This window comes from Amblyomma mixtum, chromosome 1 (genome assembly GCF_055824585.1).
Source record: "Amblyomma mixtum isolate Tamu chromosome 1, ASM5582458v1, whole genome shotgun sequence".
NCBI lineage: Eukaryota > Metazoa > Arthropoda > Arachnida > Ixodida > Ixodidae > Amblyomma > Amblyomma mixtum.
Window position 1 is genome coordinate 182258515 of NC_143012.1, and position 22093 is coordinate 182280607.

Sequence of the window (22093 nt, forward strand, 5' to 3'; positions counted from 1 at the left end):
CAATAATGCTGCAGCATTCACATCGCTTTCTTAGCCGGTTCTATGACTGATTTAGAAGTACAGGAAGGGCAGTTTATTGATATATATTTCGCAGTGCCTTCTGTACGCGGTAGTAAATGAGAGCTGACGAGAACTTCCGAATGATGCTCGTAACTTTAAGCTGCAGCTGCTCTGAAAACTATTCTGTTGCATACGCCACACATTTACGGCAGCATCTGCGTAATTCATACTGCGTAATAGCTGGCTGCATTAAAAGCTTCAAAGGGATACTGCAAGGACTGATAAGACGAGTCTCGCCGCGCTCGTTGTCTCCGATAACGGAAGAGTTGTGCGCACGCCGAAAGCGCGGAAAAATACGTGCCACAAGGGCAGAGAGGCGCATGCAAAAATAATAAGCTACCAGCACATTGCAAGGACCAAAGGTTGTCGCCCGCACGCGGGCGGCTTGACCTTGGGACACTACTGGGAACGCAGACGTTCTTTCAGTCAGCGGAGAAAAGGAAAAGAGGGGAAGCGCGGGGTCCGGCGGAACGAAAGAAAGGCACGAAGCATGGAGGAAGGAAAACCTCCTCTGAAGCAAGCTTTGGAAGCGATGGCTGGCGATGGGTTGTAGTTTCTCCTGGTTTCTTCCTTCTCTCTCTTCAGATCACGTGCCTGTCTATTTGGATTGGCCGCTCGCGTAGAGTCGAAGACGAAGCCGCTGTTTACCGCGCCTGGGTGCCGTGCGTGCAAGTCGCGACGCGCATTCCTCATTTCATCTTGCAGTACGGGCCTGTGTGCGTTTAGGTTCTGTTCAGCGATTACTTCATCGTGCAAGCTTCATCGATGTGTGACGCTGCAGTGGGCGACATCTTCGCGAAAGAGTCAACGTCTGAAAGAAACAGCGCACGCCAGATCGTCGCGGCGCCCTCATCGTACGGATTCTTTGCGCCCAATTTCAACCGTACAAGTAAGTGACATTTTCGTTTGGTCATACGGGTTGTTTCCTGCCATCAAGTTATGGTGTGTTCAGTACAGATTTTTTATCATGGATTGTGTGCGCGAGCCGCTGCTTGTTGCTATTTCTTGTTTTGAGCCGGTCGCGTGCGGCCGGAGGGAGCCTATCGTGTACAACACACGATCGCAGCGGCGCAATCTGCCGGCGTCTTTCTCATGCTTTCTTTCGCTGCAGGCTCTGATCCTTCGTCTGCCGTGCGAAAGAACATTGCCGGTCGTCTCTTCAACGCCAAGTATTTGTCCCTGCTGACGACCATTCAGTAAGGTAAGTCCAAACCGCAGTCTCCGTTCAGAAAGGGGCGAGTAAATTAGTGTGCGCGCTTCTGTGGCACGTACTGCGCGCAGTGCTCACATCTACTGCAGCACTGTATGTGATTCTTATTGGACCATAATCCCTTTATAATTTTAGCGCTGCAAGGCAACTCCTTCTGCCAGGCCGCTTTTTTTTTTTTGCGAATGGACGGCGTCAATTTTTTTTCTTTACCACGGAGTAGCAAGCAAACGATAAAACAGTAAACGTGAAATTTATTTATTCATAGGCACGAAATTAGCAGCTCATTTGTGCTCTGCGCTTCCTGGCATGCGGCCGTTTTCGCTTACACCTTGCAATATTTTTGCTAACCCAGAATGTGACTTATCATGCCAGCAGTTTTACTGCATTCGAATGGCAAGATGCGCTTGCTAATGGTGTTAAGTTGATATGTAACTGGCTCTTCACTCAGGCTGAGAACTAATAGAGAAAAGTGAACTTGTTTAGTTCTTTTTACTAGTGAAAAGGTCGGGGCTAGTTGGTGGCCAAACATTAGCTCACAAAAGCGTACAGTCTATGTCACCTCTTTTTGTGCTCTTGTATTCTCTTGTGAAAGAGTGAGACTTTAGGTTTGATGTCGCTCTAAGAGGTTGAATAGAAGAATACGCTAGTATCTAAGCTTTTCTGTTTAGAACAATAAGGATTTTGGTTGCACTGCGGTAATCTGTCAACGAAAAAAAAATTCTGTAATGAATACTGTCAATCTCGTAAGCAGTAACAGTATAGTTCTTTCTTTTTTCTGCAGTGGCTGTTAGAAAATGTGTTAATTATGTTAGGCACTTAGTGACAATTCACTGGTAATAGGCCATTGTGCTGTAGAAGTTTGTCTAGGCTTATTGTGCCAGTGCACTGCGTCAATTATGCCTGTTATAAATATGTGGCAAGTGCTGTAATGGATAAAAATTTGGAATCAAAAGTTGTTTCTCGTTTTCAAACTATTCCTGTCGTTTTTTGAGCATGTGTGCTGCCATTACGTGGTTTAATGAACATATAAGTTATCACTAACCATTACACTAATGCTATAAATGACGCCTCTATTGCAGTGCACCTGGGAGGAGGAGGGATGCAAAGGTGCACAACCATTGTCACTCCTAGCACCGAAGTTCAGCCTGGATTCCGTACAAGTGGCCGGGACTAGATGTGTGTGGTATGTATGTTTTTATGTAATTGGGACATTGTTGCAAGTTCATCATCACTTGATGTCCATCCGTGAACATAGTATGCTATGTTGCACAGCTGCAGCCATTCTATTACAGAGATTTTAGAGCTTTTCAATGTTTTCGAGGACTTAGTTCTGAAAGAATTTCTGAATAATGGTTTGATTAATTGTGACCACTTTTTATGACATGAAGTATAAATGCAGTTTTTTTTCTGCAAAAGTAGGCTGGACTTCAGCAAAGATTTTTTACTGAATTAGTTTGAGAGGCGCTGCCTACAATCCATGTTGCTGACGTCAGAAAAAAATGACACAGTTATGGTAATGCTTGGCAGGGTGGCATGCTACCAAGCTAATATGACTAGCACCGTTTATGCATGTGAAGCTTAATGTGATATGCAGCTACGTGAGGCTGTTAATCTTCTTTGCACTGTTCACACTTTCTTTTTGAGTAGGAAGGTGCTGTTCACTGATGTGAATAATTTCCAATAACTCACATGAATCCATATTAGTTGCATTTCACATCGGAGTGAACTTAAAATTTAATTAAGGTCACGTGCACTGCATGTGACAGCAGATATGGAAGGCAACTGTTTTAATAGCCATTCTTGAATGCTGTCAGTCAGTGTTTACAATTTCATTATGCTAAGCATCTGAAAAGATGTGTAAAGGTAACATTCTATTGTGCCAGCAAAATGTAATTCATGAGAATTACTGCTGCTGCATATGCTGCAAGCATTGGAAGAAGCAGCACTGTCTAAATAAGAAGAGATTTGTAATTTCCTCAAGCAAAAATAGTGCTTTAGAAGGAGACTGTTCTGTGCTGCTTGTGTAGTTAATGTAGTCTGTCAGTGAAGGCCAGTCCATAACCAAAGCTTTTTGCTCAGGCATAATGTAGAGGTGTAGTATGAAACAGGCTATGAACGTGAATAAAAAGTATCTGTATTATAATGTGGTCCAAATAATTTTTTGGGTATGACGTTACCTCATGCATGGAGACAATTCTTTAGATGTGTAAGTTGCCCTTGCTATTATTTCACATTTAGCCGAAAGCTTTTCTTTGTTTTCCAGGAGTGGTACACTAAGATTTATAGTGCATAGCCTTTGTGCATAGGCCTTTCACCAGGTATTTAAACTGTATCAAAAGGCTGTGACAATGGAATGCACCCAAAAATGCCATCACAGGGACAAGCTTCCTGCTGTTTGCTAATTGGAAATGAATTCACAGGTAATATATGCAGGGAAAATTACAGTTGGAAGTATCACTGATTGATGCTCAGATAATCACCTACACTTCCCTTTTAGGAAGAAAATTCACTGTATGGGCAACAAATCATATAATGGCATCAGAGACCAGAGACATATTGTTAGCAAGGGCTGCATGAAACCTTAACCACTCTAGATACGGAGAAATAAAAACACGAGAATGGAGGGAAGGGTTTGTTAAACGGCATTTCATTTTATCACCTTTTAGTAGCTTCCATTTCATGCACATGTTTTTCTGTTTCTTGATATGACCCTCTTTTTAGTCTGGCATCCGGGATGCCTACAGCCTGACCGTGTAGCTGGGCACAATATTCTGGATTTTTCCTGAGAAGCCACTGTGCTTGTGATAATGTCAGCATATGTGAGTGATTAAGTAGCTGCCATTTAGGACATGTTTTGTTTTTCCTGCATATCTTTTCTGATTTTGGTTCTCAATAATAAACAGAAGCCTGCACTTGTGGCATTGTTTTCATGCATTTCCATTTATCCCTGCCTTTTGTGTGGTTTACACTTTTAGACCTGAATTAACTAAGCCCATGGTCACGTCGTCTGAGCTTTGTGGCTGCAAAATTCATTATATGTTTTCTTCTCTGTGCAGGTCAAATACATGGTACATACTGCCTCCACCTGTATGAAGAAGACTGCCAGGGTCATTGCTGCAATATGGTGTAGCATGTGACAAAATAAATATGACGGTATGTTTCTTTCTCCGATTCGTTTATGAATTCTTTGTGTACATTCTGCAGTAGTACCTGCACCTGAACACACAATGACACAGACCATCTCACATGAAAGATTCGTCGCAACATTTTGACACTGCCTGCACTTCCAGAAAGACTCGGGCTTCTACCATATGGGTCAACTTTAGTTCTGCATTCAGTGGGCAGGTTTACGCTACAGAAGGGTAATAATGCTCTCGTGTGGACAGTATAAATACACCACCGAGTAGTGTATAGATACCCCTTGCAGTAGGGCATTACTTTGTACCACTAGAAGGGTAACTTTATCCATCATGTAAGGGTATAAGCTTGCACCACAGGGGTGCAAACTTTGCTCTGTTTATGACGGTATAAGTTTAGTCTTTGACAAAGTAACTTTGCACTTCTATACATAGCATAAATTTACCTGCTAAAGGTGCAAACTTGCACCTTGCATGCTAGGATATGTTTATGCTTTCCTCAGGCTAACATTTACCCCTTTTAGAAAGGCGTAATGTTATACCTAACTGGTTTAAAGTTACTCTTCTTATGTCAGTGCAAGTTTAGGCTATTAGAGCGTAACATTACTCTATGTGCGAGAGCATAAATACTTAGTCTCCAAGAAACAGCGTAACCTTACCCCCAAAAAGGTGTCAGCTCAGCGACAAGTGTTTTACCCCCCAAAAAGACTAAGATCACACCTTTTTTTCTTAGAGTGTGCTGCATCGTTCTTCTTCTGTGTGTGTCATTGTAGGCGCTATTGTTTATTTTCTCAAGTACTATGCACCATGTACCCCAAACTGAAGTTCTTCTAAATCTTCTTTGATATTAGCAGTTGCAAATTCAAGCCTTCTGCAGGATTTGAAGGAGGCTCAAGGAGCCGAGGACTAATTTTATGCATATGTAAATGTAAGCAGCTAATCTATCTGTACTATTGTAACTTGCATTCTCTTTTTTGCTTTATGTGCTGTTTTTATATTTCGTGCCATAGTGCTGAATGTCGTAATTTTTGTATGTATTATAGTGTAAATTGATACTGTATGTCTGCTGTCAAAGTGTTTTCTTTTTCTTTACTGTAATGCGCGATTGTAATGTTTATATCTTATATTGTTTGGTGTACTTTCCATGTTCTTTTAAAGTACCAACTTGTTTTTCCTACGTTCAAAACTCATCTAATGGTCCTCTGGGCCTTGTCAAGCTGTGTGCACAGCTTTTAGCCCAGGGTGGCCAGCCAGATTTTTCTGGGAAATAAAGTGCATTGACTGATTTATTAATTCATTGATATGCAACTTACAAATGATTGGAAATGAGGGGAACATGTGCACAGGGCGGAAAGCGCGTGGTCTCCCAGGAAACACTGAGGTGGCCCCGAGAAGGGCCTTTAAGTAAGGACGACATCCGTTTTGTGCCTCTTCACTAAGCAGCGACGACACGGCGTGCGCAGTCCTCGTTTTGCCCGAGCTGTCGATGCAATCCTTGTTAAAAAAAAACACGAGGGAACAAAGTCCTGCTGCGTATGCAGATGCGATCGCCTCGTGGTTCCATTCACGGCGAACAATCATCCGGCAAGCCCGGCTTTTTCGACGGATTCAGGAAACGACTGAAAAGAACAAAAGTAAGGAGCGAAGAAAGGTGCACTGCTTACAGGTTAGAACACAAAAAAACAAAGCTACGCGCTGCACTCGGTTAGCCCATTCAACGAGGCGTGGCGTGAGCTTTAAATCCGATTTCGACAAGGCGTGAGAAGTCGCTAAAGAAGCAAAGGCACACTGCACTGGATGAATGATATAGATAGACTAAGCGCAAGTCATAACTTCTCTAAAGCCACACTGCACTCGTTTAACCCTGCAACGAGGCCTAGCGCGGGTTCTGATGTCTGGCGCCGATTTCGACAAAGAGAGGGAAACGGCCGCGAGATTGGATGCCCGCAATCTTCCAGGAAGCAATGAAGCGGCCCTGAAAAGGGCCGTTTGGAGCAGCTCTTCAACGTCAACCTACAGCGGCGTGGCGGCGAGCAGTAGGCCCAGCGTCCGCGGCGAACAATGACATCGGCTTCCGAGAAGCATATCCAGGGAACGATGCTGCAAAAAAAAAGTTTCGTTACAGGCACCGAAATTTGGTGAGCCCTCAATACACGAGAAAGCTTGCGACGATGTAGTTCAGTCCTTACCTCGGGGTTGAGAATGCGCACGCCCGACAAGCGCGTCAGCGTAGCTGTCAAACGGCGGTCCTCAAAGCGCGCCTGATGCGGATCCGTGTAGTGCCGCGGCAAAAACTTTAAATACGAGCACGACACTAGCCACGTGCTCCTGGCGAAACGGCGAAAGCCGCAAGCAAAAACTGCACAGAAATTTCAGCTGGCTGTCGCCGACGAGCGCACCACGCACGAACGCCATAGCTTCACACGCCTCGAAACGAGCCCGCCGAGGATCACGAAACCAGGGTGTCGAACCGGAACCGAACCCGAAACCGGAACCGAACCCGAATTTTTGCCCGGAACTGGAACCGAACCGAACCCAAATTTTTTTCGCCATCTCGGAACTGAACCCGAACCGGAACGATTCAACGGAACCGTTCCGAACCGGTTCGGTACTCGGTTCAGCCGCACATTTTGTACAACATGGCATACTTTTTTTCTTTTTTTCATTTACCCAGCGAAAGCTGTCGGCGCTATGGAGTGCGGAAATTTCATCCAGTCGAAATAGCATCCAGGTCAACAACGAGACTGAAAGAAGTCTCGTGTCCAGGAAGAAAGCTAATTGGCATTTCCGCAATGGGCTTTTGGTAATTCTAAAGTATTTTACGCCAGATTGACGTGAAATGTTGGATTTTATAGGATCCCCCCCCACCTTTCACATGCTTACGTACAGCTTTACTCGAATTGTTAACACTGCTTTAACTCGTAAAGCACTGACTGAGAATGGTTTCCTTTTTTTGTGTGTGTCGAGTACCATAAACATGTGAAGCAGAGGCGCAATGACCCAATCACGTTGTGCAACATTTACTTTCTGAGGCATTCCTTGTCTCAGATACCAGATAATGAATAAGACCCCTCATGGTGGCTCAGTGGCTGTGGTGCTCGGCTGCTAATGCCAAGGTCGCGGGTTTGATACCGGTGGCGAGGTCGCATTTTGATAGCGACGAAATGCCAGAATGCGTGTGTGCTGTGCCATGTTAGTGCACCCTGAGGAACCCCAGCTGGTCTACGCTAATCTGGAGTCGTCCACTATAGCGTTCCTTATAGACTCCGCGCCGCTTTGACGCGTTAGAACACACATAATACTATTATTACAAAACAAAGAAAATATACATGTGTTTCCTTTTTAAAGAACCCGAATATTCTTTGTTGCACTCGACGGAAATAAGCAATGAAAGGCGGGCATGTAGCAGCGGTACGATACTGAGAAAAAAAATAGTGATTACACAAAGAGGCAATGCGGAAATACATGCGCTCGCTGAGATGTGAAAAAGGCCTGGAAAGGTGCTACTGAAATGAACTGTTACTGCGATGAAGTGATTTTCTGTTATGTCGAATGTCGATGCATTGAAATTGTTTTGCTTATATATATAACAAAAAAAAAAAGAATGCCAATCGATAACGGGCAGCTTCGTCACGCTGCTCACGGACTGCTGTATCTTGAATTCTCTGACGGGCGGCTTATATCTGCCTCTGCTGCACATGAGGGAAGCCAACAATAACCGAAACCAAGGAGCATAGGGGACGTACTTTTTAAAAAGTAATTTGCGGTGTTCATCAATAGGAGCTTAAAGAGTAATTACTTTAAACTATTGATTAAACTGAAAAAAAAACACATGCCGCCAACAGGATCCGAACCCTTGACCTCTGAATTTTGCGTCCGGTGCTCTACCAAATGAGCTACGGTGACGCTTTTTTTCTTTATTGCATGGAAAAAGTGCCGAAAAGGAAAATCGGAGTAAGTCCATGCCACAAACCACCAGGCTGTGTAATACGAGCCCACCATACCCCTGCAAATCCCCACCTCCCTAAACATCAGAAGTCTGAGATATACGTAGATAGGGGAGCCAGCAAGGCGGCCCTTCCAGGGCCACAAATACCCCCCTCACCAAATTTCGATGACCGCGTTGATTCGGCGGTGGTCCATCATACAGCTCTTGAGACTAAATAGTCACAGCAGCATAAATAGATCACACGGCAGAACACAGTTTTTCTCCACTGGCAAAAAACGGCCGGGTACTAATCCGTATGATTTCAATGTCGTTCTCAAGTGTACGTTCGCCGTAATTATGTCCCAGAAGAACGTAGCATCATTGCACAGAGTAAAACAATGGTCAATGGTCTTTGGCGCATTGCGCAGGTGTGAATTTACCATCCATGACACAAACATTCTCCTCAGCATGAAGTAATGCCTTGACAGGCAGCGTCGGTGTGTGAAGTTTAGAGAAGAACGTTTTTGCAGCAGAAGAAATAAATGTACATTCGCTTGACACGTTTTAAAGCACTGTTGTTAAGGAACTCCATAAAAGGTTGCCGATACAACAGTAGAGGAAACAAATACCCTGCAATTACCTGAGTCGTCTGCCTTCTGGAGAGGCTATACAGGTAGTCTAAAGAAAAGCGCACAGTGAGGAAATTTAAGGTGTCCGCTACTTCCGCGCTGTGCCCACGACCGTCTAATTTTTCGTGCTTTCGGGGGTGCAACCGGGGTGTAGTGCAACCGAACCATCAGAGTGTTCACCAGCGCCACCCTCGTCAATAGCAGCGAACGTAATGCGTCTTCTTCTACCGAGAGTGCCACATGAAAAACGTGGTCGAACGGTGAGGGCGGAAGCTGTGCAAGAACCCTCGCTTCGGGTTGTTTGTGTCTGAGGCGAGAGGCTTAAGGTTGGTTCACATGGAAGCGAATGGGCGACTGAGCGGCGCGTCCCAGCGAAAATTTGCAACTTGTTGGAACCTCGCCGCTCACCACCGCGACGACTCAAAAACAAGTTTTTGGACCACTGCGTCAGGATTCGCTTGCGTTTTCGCGTTCTTTTGTGGAACGCTTTGCGACGGCACACGTGCAGCATTCACAGCATTCCATCTCGGGTAGATCGGCTGCAGGTAGATGGGGTATTCTAGACCGCAGCTATTATGCGCCTGTTCCCGCGTTCTGCGTCGCAGCCGGCGTAGCCGGCGTAACCGGTTGTCCAAGTAGCAGAGCGAATGAAACGTCGCCTGCAAGGTGGCTGCTACGGGAAGACCCCGAGAGTGGCTAGCAGCATAATACACCACATGCCAGGTAGCGTGTGATGAGTTGCGCTTAAACTTCGCATTACCGACAATTGCAACCGTCTGTCAATTTTTTGCCATTGAGTGCCCGGATGTGTGCCCACCGAATTGTGCACGCGTGTGCATACATATGCTTAAGCGCACACACGCACGCACGCACGCACACACACACACACACACACGCGCGCACACGCACACACACTACGGAAATTTTTGAAAAAGGAGACTAAACTGCTAACGCAGTAAAGAAACCCACTACAATATTCTAATCCTGAGTGGCAATCAAGCCAGTGGTGGCCGGCGCAGCAGAGAAGCTTCGTTTAGTAATGCCTTAGGTTACTCGGCCATCTTCGAAGATTATTTTTATTGTTGCCTCATGGAGTATCAGGAACCTACCTGACCTCGTCTTACCTTACTGGACTGGGTCCAATTCCGAGACCTCGGAATACGGCCTCACTATCACTCCCTTGCTTTGCCCGCGGATAAAAATTCTTGAAGGCGCACACGTCAAGAAAGGGCGAAAAGTCAGGAGCTAGGTTGAACTTTCGCAGCATATACGATCTGAGCTAAAATGAACTGTTCTCTGAACAATGACGTCGCCGAAAGTGACGATTGGGCGTGTTTATCAAGCATATAGCTTCTTCGCAGGCTAAGCAGTCTTATTAACAGGAAAAGTTCACACGGAATTCCGGTGTCCTTCATTACTGGCACAAATCTTATAGTGTAAGGCATGAGCTCAATGTCCTTTTTAAGAGACTGCTGAAGTAAGCTACGTCTCAAACGAACATAGCGTCACAAATAATTTCGTTGTTAGTTCCTCCTTGCTTGCAGATGTAGCAATTCACTGATCATGGCACAGACGTCCGCTTGGCTCGATGGCATGTCCTAACACGTAAGGTCGACGTTTGAAGTCTAAGAAAGGTTTTTGGGGCCTATTGAAAGTACATCCTCTGAACTAGCCTTAATATAAGGCCGTCAAAATAGGCTAGGTAAGGCTGCACGTAGAGGAAGTAATGACCGATCAGAACCTTTGTCAGCTGCCTTCTGGAGAAGCCGTACAGGCATTCTAAGGAAAACCGAATATTTAGGAAATGCAGTGTGTCAGCACAAAATTCCTTCACGGCTATGTACATAAAAGACAGATGAGAATTTAGTCACCTAATAAGCACAGCTGCCAGGAAGCGGAGGTTTTCGGTTTCGAAAAAGAAAAATCATGAAACTGCTTAGTGGACAAAAACTGCACGAAAGACTCACCAGACTGTATCAAGGTAGCAACAAATTTTGTCCACGCTTGGGCTCCCTTTGAAAGAGCCCCAGAAAAGTCACAAAAACTGTAACGAATTTACGGTCCTCCTCTTGCAATGCACCTATTGCAACATTGTCACAACGCAACGTCGCATCGAAGACGTCGCAAGTTTGTGTCCGTACAGACACGAAGTGCCCCCAACCAATGCAAGCCTGCTTTTTTATCATATTCTTTTCATCAGAGCAAGAGACGGAGACAACATCAGCATAGGCCAAAATCTTAATTTTACACTGTACAAGCTACAAGCCGCGATTTGCTGTGTTTTTGAAGAAATTCGGTTGTAGGTGGTCGAGATATGTAATGTGAGTTACACAGGAGCAGGTGATGAAAATAAAATATTTCTGTAAACTCTCTAGATGTGTGCTGCAGGTTTGCCAGAGCGGGAGGGTGACGTGCAAGCTGCTTTTGTGGTGGTAGAAAGATGTCTTGGCTGTATATACCTGCAAATACAAGGCAACTTCCGCTCATAGTGGGCGCATGCAGCTTTCCTGACGGCGCTCGCTTAAGCATTTTGCGCCGGAGAAATTCCCGATTGACACGAGCTTCCACAGAGACCTATTACTCGCCTGACGGGGACTCCGAAACTGCTGAAGCTGAAATGTTTTGTAGATGAAAAATTCATCAGCTTTTCTTTTTATGTATCTCATCAGATAGAGTCTAGTATACATAGCCGGTGTACACTAATTCCAAGTGCATTTGATTTCGCGGCTCTTGCGTAAATTTAAATCGTTTTGCCGCGATCAGTAAATTATCTCGCAATGAGCAAATTTTGCAGTGCTGTTTTATATTCTGATATCACGAAGAAAAGTAAACAGCAAAACAAGGTTGAATAAAAATCTACGTTCAAAATTTTTTATAGCCTGAACCCGTTTGAACCGGTTCGACGCTATCCGGAGCGGTTCTAACCAGGACGGAATGTCCCTCCGGAGCCGAACCCGGAACTGAACCCGAAAGGCGTGAATCCGAACCTGAACCGAACCCGAAAAAATTCCGGTTCGACACCCTGCACGAAACGAATGCCCGCTCACCACGCACGCACGCGCGGCGCGGCGGGTGCACCTAGCGATTCCCCAGGCGCTCTAGGGAGAGGTGGAGAAAGTCGCGCTGACGCCACGTCCGGTTGAGAACGAGGGCGAAGTCAAAAAACGTCACGGAGAAGCGCATCCCATGGACCAATCAGCCTGCCTACCCGCAAACGCTTCTCCCTCCCCACCCTCGCACAGTGTATGCGCACAGGCACAAAGGAGAGCCCATCACAGGAGGGACCCTTCCTTTGAGGCATGCACGCAGACACACTGGACGGCGTAGCGGCGGGACAGAAACGACGCGGCCGGAGACGAACTTTGCGTAGACATACGCAAAGGCATAGCGTACGCTATAAAATAGCGTCAGTCGTACTGCGCATGCGCCAAACGCTATTTCAAACCGATGGCTTACGTACGTTCGCGTTACGCACGCTATTTTTCGAATTTAGCGTGCGCGCTCTTGCGTACGCCAGGAAAAATAGCGTTGCCAACATGGCGGCGCCCAAGTCCCCGCTTCGGAGAGAAAATGTCATGTTATTGGGTTCTTAGGCATATTCATTGCCCTTAAATGGAGCGTATGATATTCGCTTTGCCTCCTCTCGCCGACAGCAGAACGATTGAGAGATAAATTTGCCCCATTTTGGATTCTGTGTAACGATACCGCCGTTCCTAACCCTAACAAAACACCGCCAACTGTGGATTGGCTTGATTTGGATTTTTATGCCATGGTCGCCATAGCCTTGCCAAAAGTAGCCGTTTCGGCTGTAGGGCAGTACGGGTTCGAAAGAATGCTAGTACGTACCATGACGTTCTTAAAAAAACCTTGCTCGTTCGGTTGCCTAAAAAAATTTAAAAAAGCTAGGCCCTGCCCCGACTGCGCAGTGCGCGACTCATCGGGGACGCCATGCAACCGGCTATCTACGTGATACGACTTGGATCAGCTTGGCCAATGCCTTGGCTAAACCTGAAAAATACGACACAAATTTTTTTTACATTACAACACCAGATGGCGCCACTGCGGCCTTAGCTATCGTTGCGTTCGGGTGGTTGTACGGTAAACTAAAAGTGCTCTTGCGACTTCCACAGTAATCTGCCGCTAAATGCTTGCGTATAGCGTACGTAAGCGCTCATACGTTATACTAAAACTCTGGAAAAGAACGGACACAGGTCCGCTCACAAACCTCTGTATTTAAGCTTCCTGGACATAGGCGATGCATACGACAACATGAACAGGGAACTTGGTAGGAAGACAGCGCAAAAAACTACAACCACACGAGAGGACAAGACACAAAAGAACGCTCTTTTTTAGCGTTCTTTTGTTGGTTTGGTTTTGTAAAGCGACTAAGGCTATGAGAGACGCCGTAGTGAAGGGCTCCGGAAATTTCGACCACCTGGGGTTCTTTAACGTGCACTGACATCGCACAGTACACGGGCCTCTAGAACTTCTCCTCCAAAGAAACTCTAGCCGCCGCGGCCGGGATAGAACCCGCGTCTTTTAGGTCAGCAGGCGAGCACCATAGCCACTGAGCCACCGCGGCGGCCGTTCTTTTGTGTCTTGTCTTCCTACCATCATGTTTTATTGAAGAACAGGGAACTCCTGTGGAACATATTAAAGCATTAATGTGTAATTGATTATTCTGAAATAGTTGTTCTAACGGAAATTTACCGTAATGATGAAGGTTAAATTACATGGGAAGGGATAAACAGCACACCATGCCATCTCAGTGCACATTAAAGAACTCCAGGTGGTCAAAATTTCTGGAGCCTTTCACTTTGGTGTCCCTCGTATACCTTCAGTTGCTTCGCGATATTAAACCTCCCACAAAACAAAAACAACCCAGCAGATAGCCAGGAAAATTTGCAAGCTTTGGTTAATTGTAGTTTGTGACGATACAACAACTGTTCGGGTTATTACAATCTAACGGCATGAAATACCCAGACTGGCCGAATAGAAATATCTCGGAGTATGGGTAAACGAAGGAAGATATACGCAGAAAAGTATATATGCGGGGTAAATAATTTATTACTGCATTATTTATATTCAGCGGGTTCAGTTTCTGAGCGCAAGGGTATGCTACGAGGTCACTATCAGGGAACCCTGGACACATGCTACCCAAAAGCTGCGACGCACAGATTACTGCGTCGTCTGCTCTCGTACACAGGCTGTGCATCGCAGCGCCTTTCGAAATCACGTGCCGGCAAGCTTGGTCGATACTGCGACATGCCGACAAATGCCAATCGAGTGAGCGACGACACCGAGTCCTGATATCAAGCGGCTCGCTTCGGCCGACCGCAATCGACTTACCGGGTATGGCAACGCGGTTTCTGCGTCGTAATTTGCTTTGTCACGCCGACGGTCGGCCGACTTGTGTGTCGGTGGCCCGTAGCTGACAGCGCATCACTCGGCCGATAGGCGTATCTGCACTTTGCTACGCCCGCACAGCCGCGCTGCGAGACTGCTCAGGGTCCCGTGGTTGCTGATTACGATATCTGCTGCTTTTTGAGCCAACAGTCCATGCATTCGCTAAATTAATGCTTCCAGACAGTTGTACAGGATTCAGCGCACCAGTAATTCCCTCAGTAATGCGCCTATGACAAGGACTGCAACTCGGCACTACTTGTGTTTGCATATATCTGCATCTGTGTACAGACCGGAATTGCCGTTAGTTCGGCATGATTTGGAAGCTGTACTCTGCCTAGATTAAACAGTCGTCTTGTTTGCGTCGGTTGTGCGTTCACTTGTTCACACAGTGCGATAACTCTGCAAAAATCGCCGAAGAATGCGACCGCCAGACTGGGGAACGCTTTATAGCCAAGTTGTTGACACCGCGTAGGACCGGCGTTTCTGGCACGTTGTAACTACGTCTTCCGATGTGACCTGTACTTGATTCAAACTGGTTTATCTAGAAGTATGTTCGGCGCCCATTTAGATCAATTAAATGGGCTTAATTTGTGGCCCTCAAGCGACGACGGATGCTTGACGACGTTTCGACAAGAGGACAATAGGAGAGTTCATCATCGGCTGAGTCTAAAAAGAGTGATCCCTCTCAGGAGGAAGGTCCCGTGTGCGCGAGGAGGGTATCAAGTGGGATTAGTTTTAGAATGGGGAGGGTGAATGATGGCTAGTGAAGCTGATCAACTGGTAGACCTGCAAAACTGTTAAAAGAAAAAAGGCCTGCTCAGGAGAAAGGAATCCTGAGGTGCGGAGGGTGGAGAGATAGCGAGCATGGGCTTGAAAGGCTGTGTTCCTCTGTGACCAGTGACTTTGTATGACTGGCTGCTTTAACCTGAAAAACTCAGATACGGAATTAGTGTGCATGGCTGAACGAAATACCGCGGAAAATATTATAATCAAAAAGTGCTAACGGAGAAAGCATGAAAGGAATGGGAGGGGGTGGTGGAAAGGAATGTGGGAGACAAGTGTTCCTTCAAAGTGATGGCAAGAGAATCCGGGCACAAGATAACGATAAATTAGAAAAAAGAAGGGATTAAAAGAATTTATAAAAAATTGCCATTTAGGGTCTAGAAGACCGGTCGTGGCGGAAGGGTAGGGCGAAAGAAGCGATTAAGCGGTGGAATGAAGTGCTGAGACCAAGTGCAAGACCTGTTTGAACAATTACGCCAGTGCCGGAATGTATTTGAGAGATTCTAAGTTTACTCTGGATATGTTAATCCCTGCTGGTTGAAATGTTTTAAACTTGCGAATCAGAAATGCCTCTTTATTTTCTGTCCCTTGCAGATTTGAAGCCTGATTGAAGAAAGAAGAGGTTAAGTTCATCGAAGTTGTGACCACGTTGATTAAAATGTTCCACCATTGTTTCTGTAGGTCCATTACTGTGTCAGCTCGATGACCATTTCTTCTGGAGCCACGGGCGTACGAAGAAGTTCTTGCAGGGGAGGGGTGGGGGGGGGCACCCGATGGCCGGGGTTGGGGGAGGGGGTACGTTAGCATCAAAAATGCACTATTTGCGGAACTAAACTAGGCACATTAAACAAAAACAAAATAGCGTATTTATGTTGTAATGGTGTATATATGTGCTCCGCGAGCGGCGACGTGGTGTGCAAAAGCGAGAAACAGCAGCGGCGCGGCAGTTCCGCCTCGCCCGGGCGTCAACAGACGTGAAGAGGTCCTTGTTTTTGCGGCGAGCTAAAACTAGGACCTGTTCTCATCTGTTGACGCCCGGGCGAGGCGGAACCACCGCACCGCTGCTGTTTGCCGCTTTTCCACACCACGTCGCTGCTGGCGGCATACACAGATATAGTGAGAAACGAGCATAAATTTATCTGCCTACGTACCATAAGCGTATGTATGCTTACGTAGGTTAAACTCAGGCGCATTCCCGATTTTAGTTGAGCGTATGCTAGCACAGGCGCAAAAATAAACTCAGCCTATAGTGGTGCTATCTGGTTGTCAGCAGGAAAACAAAGTCCACTCCCCTCTTGAGCCTAGAAGCGGCAGAATTGTCATTCTGAGTATAAAGAATAATGCAAATTTATCACTTACACATTTTCTTAGAGGTGAGGTGAGGCGAGGCGAAAAACCGATGCCCCCTTTATTGCCAGTGAACACACTGAAAAAGGCAGCAAGAACGAGAATTCAGTCCGAAGCGAGGGGTCCGGCTTCGAAGTGCGCCGCTATGTTCGTCGCCGCGCGGCGGAAATCGGTCTGGTCCGATCGGCCTCGCCCAACACCACCTAGACTTTTTAAGGCCTCTCCACGATTCCTCCTCCGACGCGTGACGTCACCGCACTACGACGGCGGGAGCAGCCACGACTGACCGCTGCGGCAGCACCTCCTGGCGGCCGCTGCCGCCGTTCTCCTCCCGCGCTGTTTCAAACCGTTCAAGAGCAGAGTACTCCGAGGCGTATTTGCGTATAAAAAATTGAAGATAAAGAATTTGACTGTTAGAAGACATGAAAAATATTTCGTTCGATGTAAAAATCTTCGTTCGCATTTCTAGAAACTGTCTAATTTTTAAAAGCTTACTTTATGCAGTTTTTCTTGTAAATTCTTGAAAGCAATCATTTGAAAGGAGACATCGCGATTGCTGTAAACATCATTACCGTCGTGCTTGAACATGTGCTGCACGTGTGTTACATGCTGTTCCTCCGCTGTTATTTCTTTCTTTGTCGTTTGCTGAAGCTTCCTTGCCAGCTGTGAATACTCGAAGTGCAATCCTGGGAAACGTCTGTGAAAGTGGTGTGTGCGTGTGACAGTTCCTGGGCCATTTGTTAAAATGCCAGGACACTGTTGTGTTCCCGGCTGCCGCGGGAATTACGATGGAGAAAAGCCTGTGCGCGTCTTCACTTTCCCAGCTGATGCTGACAGAAGGAGGCGATGGTTGAAAGCCATTCCACGTGCTGATTTCGAACCCGGAAAGCGCTCAGTGGTAAGTCAAAAAATCGTGATATTTATTCCGCGACGTAGCTGTGTGTACATAATGCGCTACAACATGGCCTAGTGGCTAGGCGAGTTGGAAATATTCTAAAGATGAAATATTTCACTGCGCTAATTGCTATTGCACCCATGGAATTAATCATCTTAAATATGCTGACCTTATCTGCGCTGGGCTTTGCAGGTCTGCGAGCGGCACTTTAAAGAGTCAGACATTCGGACTACTACTAAGTACGTGGACTCAAAAACGGGCAATGTCGTCGAGGCAAAACTGAAGATCGCTCGTCTCAGCTCCGACGCCATTCCCAGTGTATTCCCGAACTGTCCAGCGTACCTTTCCGCGCCCGCCACTACGTCCCGAGAAGCACCCGCTGAAAAGAGGATGCGTCTTGAAGAAGCTTCTTTACGAGATGCCATCGCCATGTCACTGCAGACACACGAGGAGGAAGAAGCAAAGAACAAGATTGACACTTTCCAAGTTCTACTGGAGTGCCTTCCTCAAATCAAGCTTTCTGAATTTTGGAATGTTATTTCTCGACCTGCCTGCGTCGTTTTTCTCAATCTTGCTGTTGATGACGTCCCTTGTGTTTTGTCGTCAGTCACGGTCTTAGAGGACCTCATGGTGAAAGTTCATTACCGAAATGTGCAGCTGACTACGATTGATGGCACAGATACTATCCCTCACAAAGTACATGATATCCGTGGCTTGACAGATCTGCTGGATGCTGTAGAGTCGTTTCACGGAAAGTTGTTGTCTAAGCACGAAGAAAAAATTGATGGTTTGCTTAAGTTGTCACTTTCCCTGCTTGAAGATGCCTCAAATTGTGAAGTGGCAGATGTTGAACAACTCAATGCAGTTAGTTTTTTTAAAGAGCAAGTTTCTCTTCTTCTTGTCAAGCATAGCAGGTCATCCCGGTATTCTGCAGAGTTGCTGGTATTCTCAAGCATTTTATTTACAGTTTCTCCGCATGCTTATAGGTTCCTTCGTAGTTCCGGAAACCTTAGACTACCCCATCAGTCTACAATACGTCGTATATGTAACTCCTACAACGTAAGCCCGGCAGCTGAGCAGCAAAGCACTTCTTTCCTATCTTATGCAAAGAAGCTTGTCGCAGCAATGAAGGAGCATGAAAAAATTGTAGTACTCATGATGGACGAAATCCACCTGCAGCCTTATTTTGATTATAAGGGAGGAGCAGTTGTTGGTGCAGCTTCCAATAGCCCTAATGCAGCAAAAACAGCCCATGTTTTTATGATGCAAAGCTTGCTTTCGCGTCAGAAGAATGTTGTGCACATACTGCCAGTAGAGCGCATCAACGCACAGCAGCTTCACACTATTCTGCATAGCATCATTACTCAGCTAGAGCATGTTGGGTTGCGTATAATCGCAGTCATAACTGACAATAACTCAATCAACCGGAAAACAATATCACTTTTTGGGGCCCCCTGCAAACTTAAGAGTGTGTATCCACACCCTGCAGACTCCAAACGTCCTCTGTTTTTTCTGATTGACCCTGTACACTTAATAAAATGCGTCAGGAATAACTGGATTAATCAGCGAAATTCTGGAACATGCATGTTCTTTCCTAGCCCCACAGGACCTAGCATAAACCCACCTATACTTACAGCTTCATTTAAAACACTTCGAGAACTTCACTCTAAAGAACAGGGTCAGCTGATTAAATCAGCACCAACGCTTTCATCTAAATCTCTGAACCCATCGAATATGGAGCGACAGAATGTCAAGCTCGCACTAAGGATTTTCAGCCCTCTACGGCAGCAGCTCTGCGAGCATGTGGGCCCAGACTTGATCTCGATCATGTGTCTGGCACTGCAGAGTTCCTTGAAACAATAACAAAGTGGTGGAACATTGTAAATGTAAAGACATGCAACAAGGGAATTCCACTTCGTGATGAGCTGCAGTCACCGATTACATCAGTGTCAAGTCCACAGGTCCAGTTTCTGTTAAGTATAGTAGAGTGGCTAGATCTGTGGCAGTCTCTCAAATTTGACGCAGGCACAAGGGCGTCCGCAGAATTTTTTGCAGGGGGGGGCCCCGTTGGTGCCCCGGGGGGGGGGGGGGTATGTTCGTAGCAAAAAGGCGCTATTTGCGGAGTAAATTTATTTATTTATATATAAATAAAAATTAAACAAAATGCACACATGAAAGAAAAATTACAAACAGCAAATTAAAGCGCGGCTAGGAGAGGTACATTGGAGTTTATCAACGAAGAAACAACTAAAATTAATAAAAAATGCAAAAAGATGCTATATCACTTCGTGGAGAAGAGTGCTCAGTCTTCCTGCATACGGGTTCTCGACTCACCCGGATTGATGACCAGCACACAGCACAATATGTTCGCAAACACGCAACTACAGTCACTCAGTCAGTCTTCCTTGAACAGCAACTGTAGGCGCCTCGGATTTTTCTGGGCGAATTGCGTAATTACACGTGTGATAAATTCACTTCTGTGCTTCATTACACGCTCTCGGTGCCCAGGTGAAAATCTTTCCCACCTCAACTGGTTTATGGAACAATTCCCAGCTGGTTCCAGTTGGTTCCAACTGGAACCAACTGGAAATTGTTCCATAAACCATTTGGGCTGGGAAAGATTTTCGCCAGGGATATATACAACGAAAACTTATTTACAAGATAAATGCACGCTCGCAGCTTCATACACCTCGCTCCATCTTGCTTGCGCATCCGCACAGTCGAGCAACCCCACACACACTGCTCGCCGCTCGTCGTTTTCTCGTCCGCTGTCTTGGTTGTTCTCAGCTTCGCTGACAACCGGCCACTAAAAACACCCAAGCACAAACACAGAGGCGCGCACACGTGCGAGGGCTTACTTGCCGCAGTATCCCCGAATGCGCACTTTGGGGGTGAAAGGAACGCCGCGCAACTTCCGAGGGGAAGGGACACTCGCCACTCCGGTCGGAAAATTTGTTTGTGTTTTTATGGGGTTCAGAGCCCCAAAACGACTCAGGCTATGAGGGATGGAGTAGTACAGAGTTCCGGGTAATGTCGACCACCTGGGTCTCTTTACCATGCACTGACACGCACAGTACATGGGCGCTGTTGTGATTTGAGGCCCAGCCAGAGGTGACAGGCGAGCCAGGCAGGCGCCATCGGGCTGCGTTGACCAAAGGCGCTGGTTTTCACAGAAGACGCAAAGAACGCTGGTGTGGGGGCGCCTCGGGAGACTGCGTCGCCGTGAACAAAAGCAGCTAATCCCATTTGCCGGAGATTCTGAAAGCGGCGCTTCTACCGAACTGCGCTACACGTGGATCGGAGGAGACAGCGAGCGGCGGCGGCGCCAACTCATCGCCCGCTTGCCCCTGAGCAGCCCGACAAAGCGGGGGTGGACACGGCTGATTTGTCCTTCCCTCCTTAAGAATTCATCGGTGACCGGCGTAACGACATAGGCGAAAACAAGATGCCCCGTGCACTGTCTGCCTCCGTGTCGCTATCTCTCTAGAGATCAAAGAAACAGACACCCATCTCAAGGCGGCTCGAAACACATGCTCGCCGGTGCCGCTGTATGTCTGGAACAGGTCGCCCTTCAGTAGAGCTAACGATGGCGTGGTTTGAAAACGGCGGAACGACGCACGCCCGGACGCGGCATTTCGCAGATGTGACCATGCGGGGCTGCTTTTACCCTTTTGACTGAGCGCACCACCGCCCCTGGTGTGCGGCCATCACTCACGGTTCGAGTGAGTGATTTTCCAGGGGGGTGCAACCGCCCCCCCTTGCCCCCCCCTCCGGACGCCCATGCGCAGGCATACTTACGAGAGAGACTCACAGTGCGCTCCGACTCACGACAGACACCTTAGTAAAGGTAACCAGGTATTGCCTAGAGGAAATGAACTTTAAGTATGTACTTTTAGGAAAGTTTCAGACTGATTGTTTGGAAGAGAGGTTCGGCAAGTACCGCCAACTCTCCGGTGCGCAATACCACATTTCTATAAGACAAGTCTACGAGTCGGAGCGAAAGCTTCGTCTGCAGAACATTCTAGAGTTCCCGGAGTTTGAGGCTGCAACAGATGTGGTGGCAGTAAACGATGCAATACTTGAAGTGTTTGACATTGAGGTAACGGACAACGATTATGCGAAGAAGGCGCCAAATCTCCCAGCAACCACTTACGTTGCTGGCTATTGTGCCCACGCTGCGTTCAAAAAGCTGTCATGCATGGCTTGCAAAGAAAATTTAATGCTAGAAGATGACATTGAAGTAGAAGGTGGGGAATTAGTCCAGGCCATGACTCGTGGTGGTCTCAAGTTTCCACAGCCTGCCATAGTAAATGCTGTTCTTACTGCTGAGATAGTTCTTGACAAACTGAGAAGCGAACAGCATGCGACACAATTTCTTGCACTACCAAATCAAAAAGAGGCTCTCTTGGCACTCACACATGATGTGATAAACGACGGCATTGACTTTGATGTGTGTGAGAATGGGCACACTCCGCAGTTGGTAATGCACTATGTCCTAAGTGCAGCTGCAAACACGCTTCTAAATAACCTTTGCAAAAGAAAAAATGATCAACTTTTAGTTGAAAAGGTAGCAAAAGAAAAAGAAAGAAAATTGAAGACATTGAAGAATTGACTACCGTGTGTGCTTGTGACTGTGTTTGTTAGTTTTTATTAACTTTCTGAACCAGTTTTTGCGTTGTATTAATGTATATTCTCCAT

The 22093-nt window shown here is 46.6% G+C and overlaps 1 protein-coding gene, 1 long non-coding RNA gene and 1 pseudogene across 3 annotated transcripts; all 3 read left to right on the forward strand.

Moving 5' to 3' along the window:
* Positions 1 to 585: 585 nt before the first annotated feature.
* On the forward strand, positions 586 to 4413 carry LOC149370160 (uncharacterized). 2 transcript variants are annotated; one of them, XR_016285593.1, is made up of 4 exons: positions 586 to 949; positions 1172 to 1261; positions 2350 to 2453; positions 4327 to 4413. It is a non-coding gene; the product is annotated as an uncharacterized LOC149370160 (long non-coding RNA). The 2 variants fall into 2 exon arrangements; XR_016285592.1 differs by lacking the exon at positions 4327 to 4413 and having other exon boundaries at positions 2350 to 4318.
* A 13162-nt stretch (positions 4414 to 17575) lies between these two features.
* On the forward strand, positions 17576 to 18915 carry LOC149370161 (uncharacterized; annotated as a pseudogene).
* A 214-nt stretch (positions 18916 to 19129) lies between these two features.
* Positions 19130 to 22093, forward strand: LOC149370162 (uncharacterized). The gene is made up of 2 exons (XM_089577077.1): positions 19130 to 19226; positions 21184 to 22093. Exons 1-2 carry the CDS (start codon positions 19130 to 19132, stop codon positions 22005 to 22007), a joined length of 921 nt encoding a protein of 306 aa, XP_089433203.1. The 3' UTR covers positions 22008 to 22093.

Bases quoted from the DNA above. Each gene is read 5' to 3' on its own strand.
- LOC149370162 (XM_089577077.1), top strand. From the start codon at position 19,130: ATGGAGCGACAGAATGTCAAGCTCGCACTAAGGATTTTCAGCCCTCTA. The intron at 19,227-21,183 runs GTCTGGCACTGC...GCCCATGCGCAG, and splicing joins AGACTTGATCTCGATCATGT to GCATACTTACGAGAGAGACT.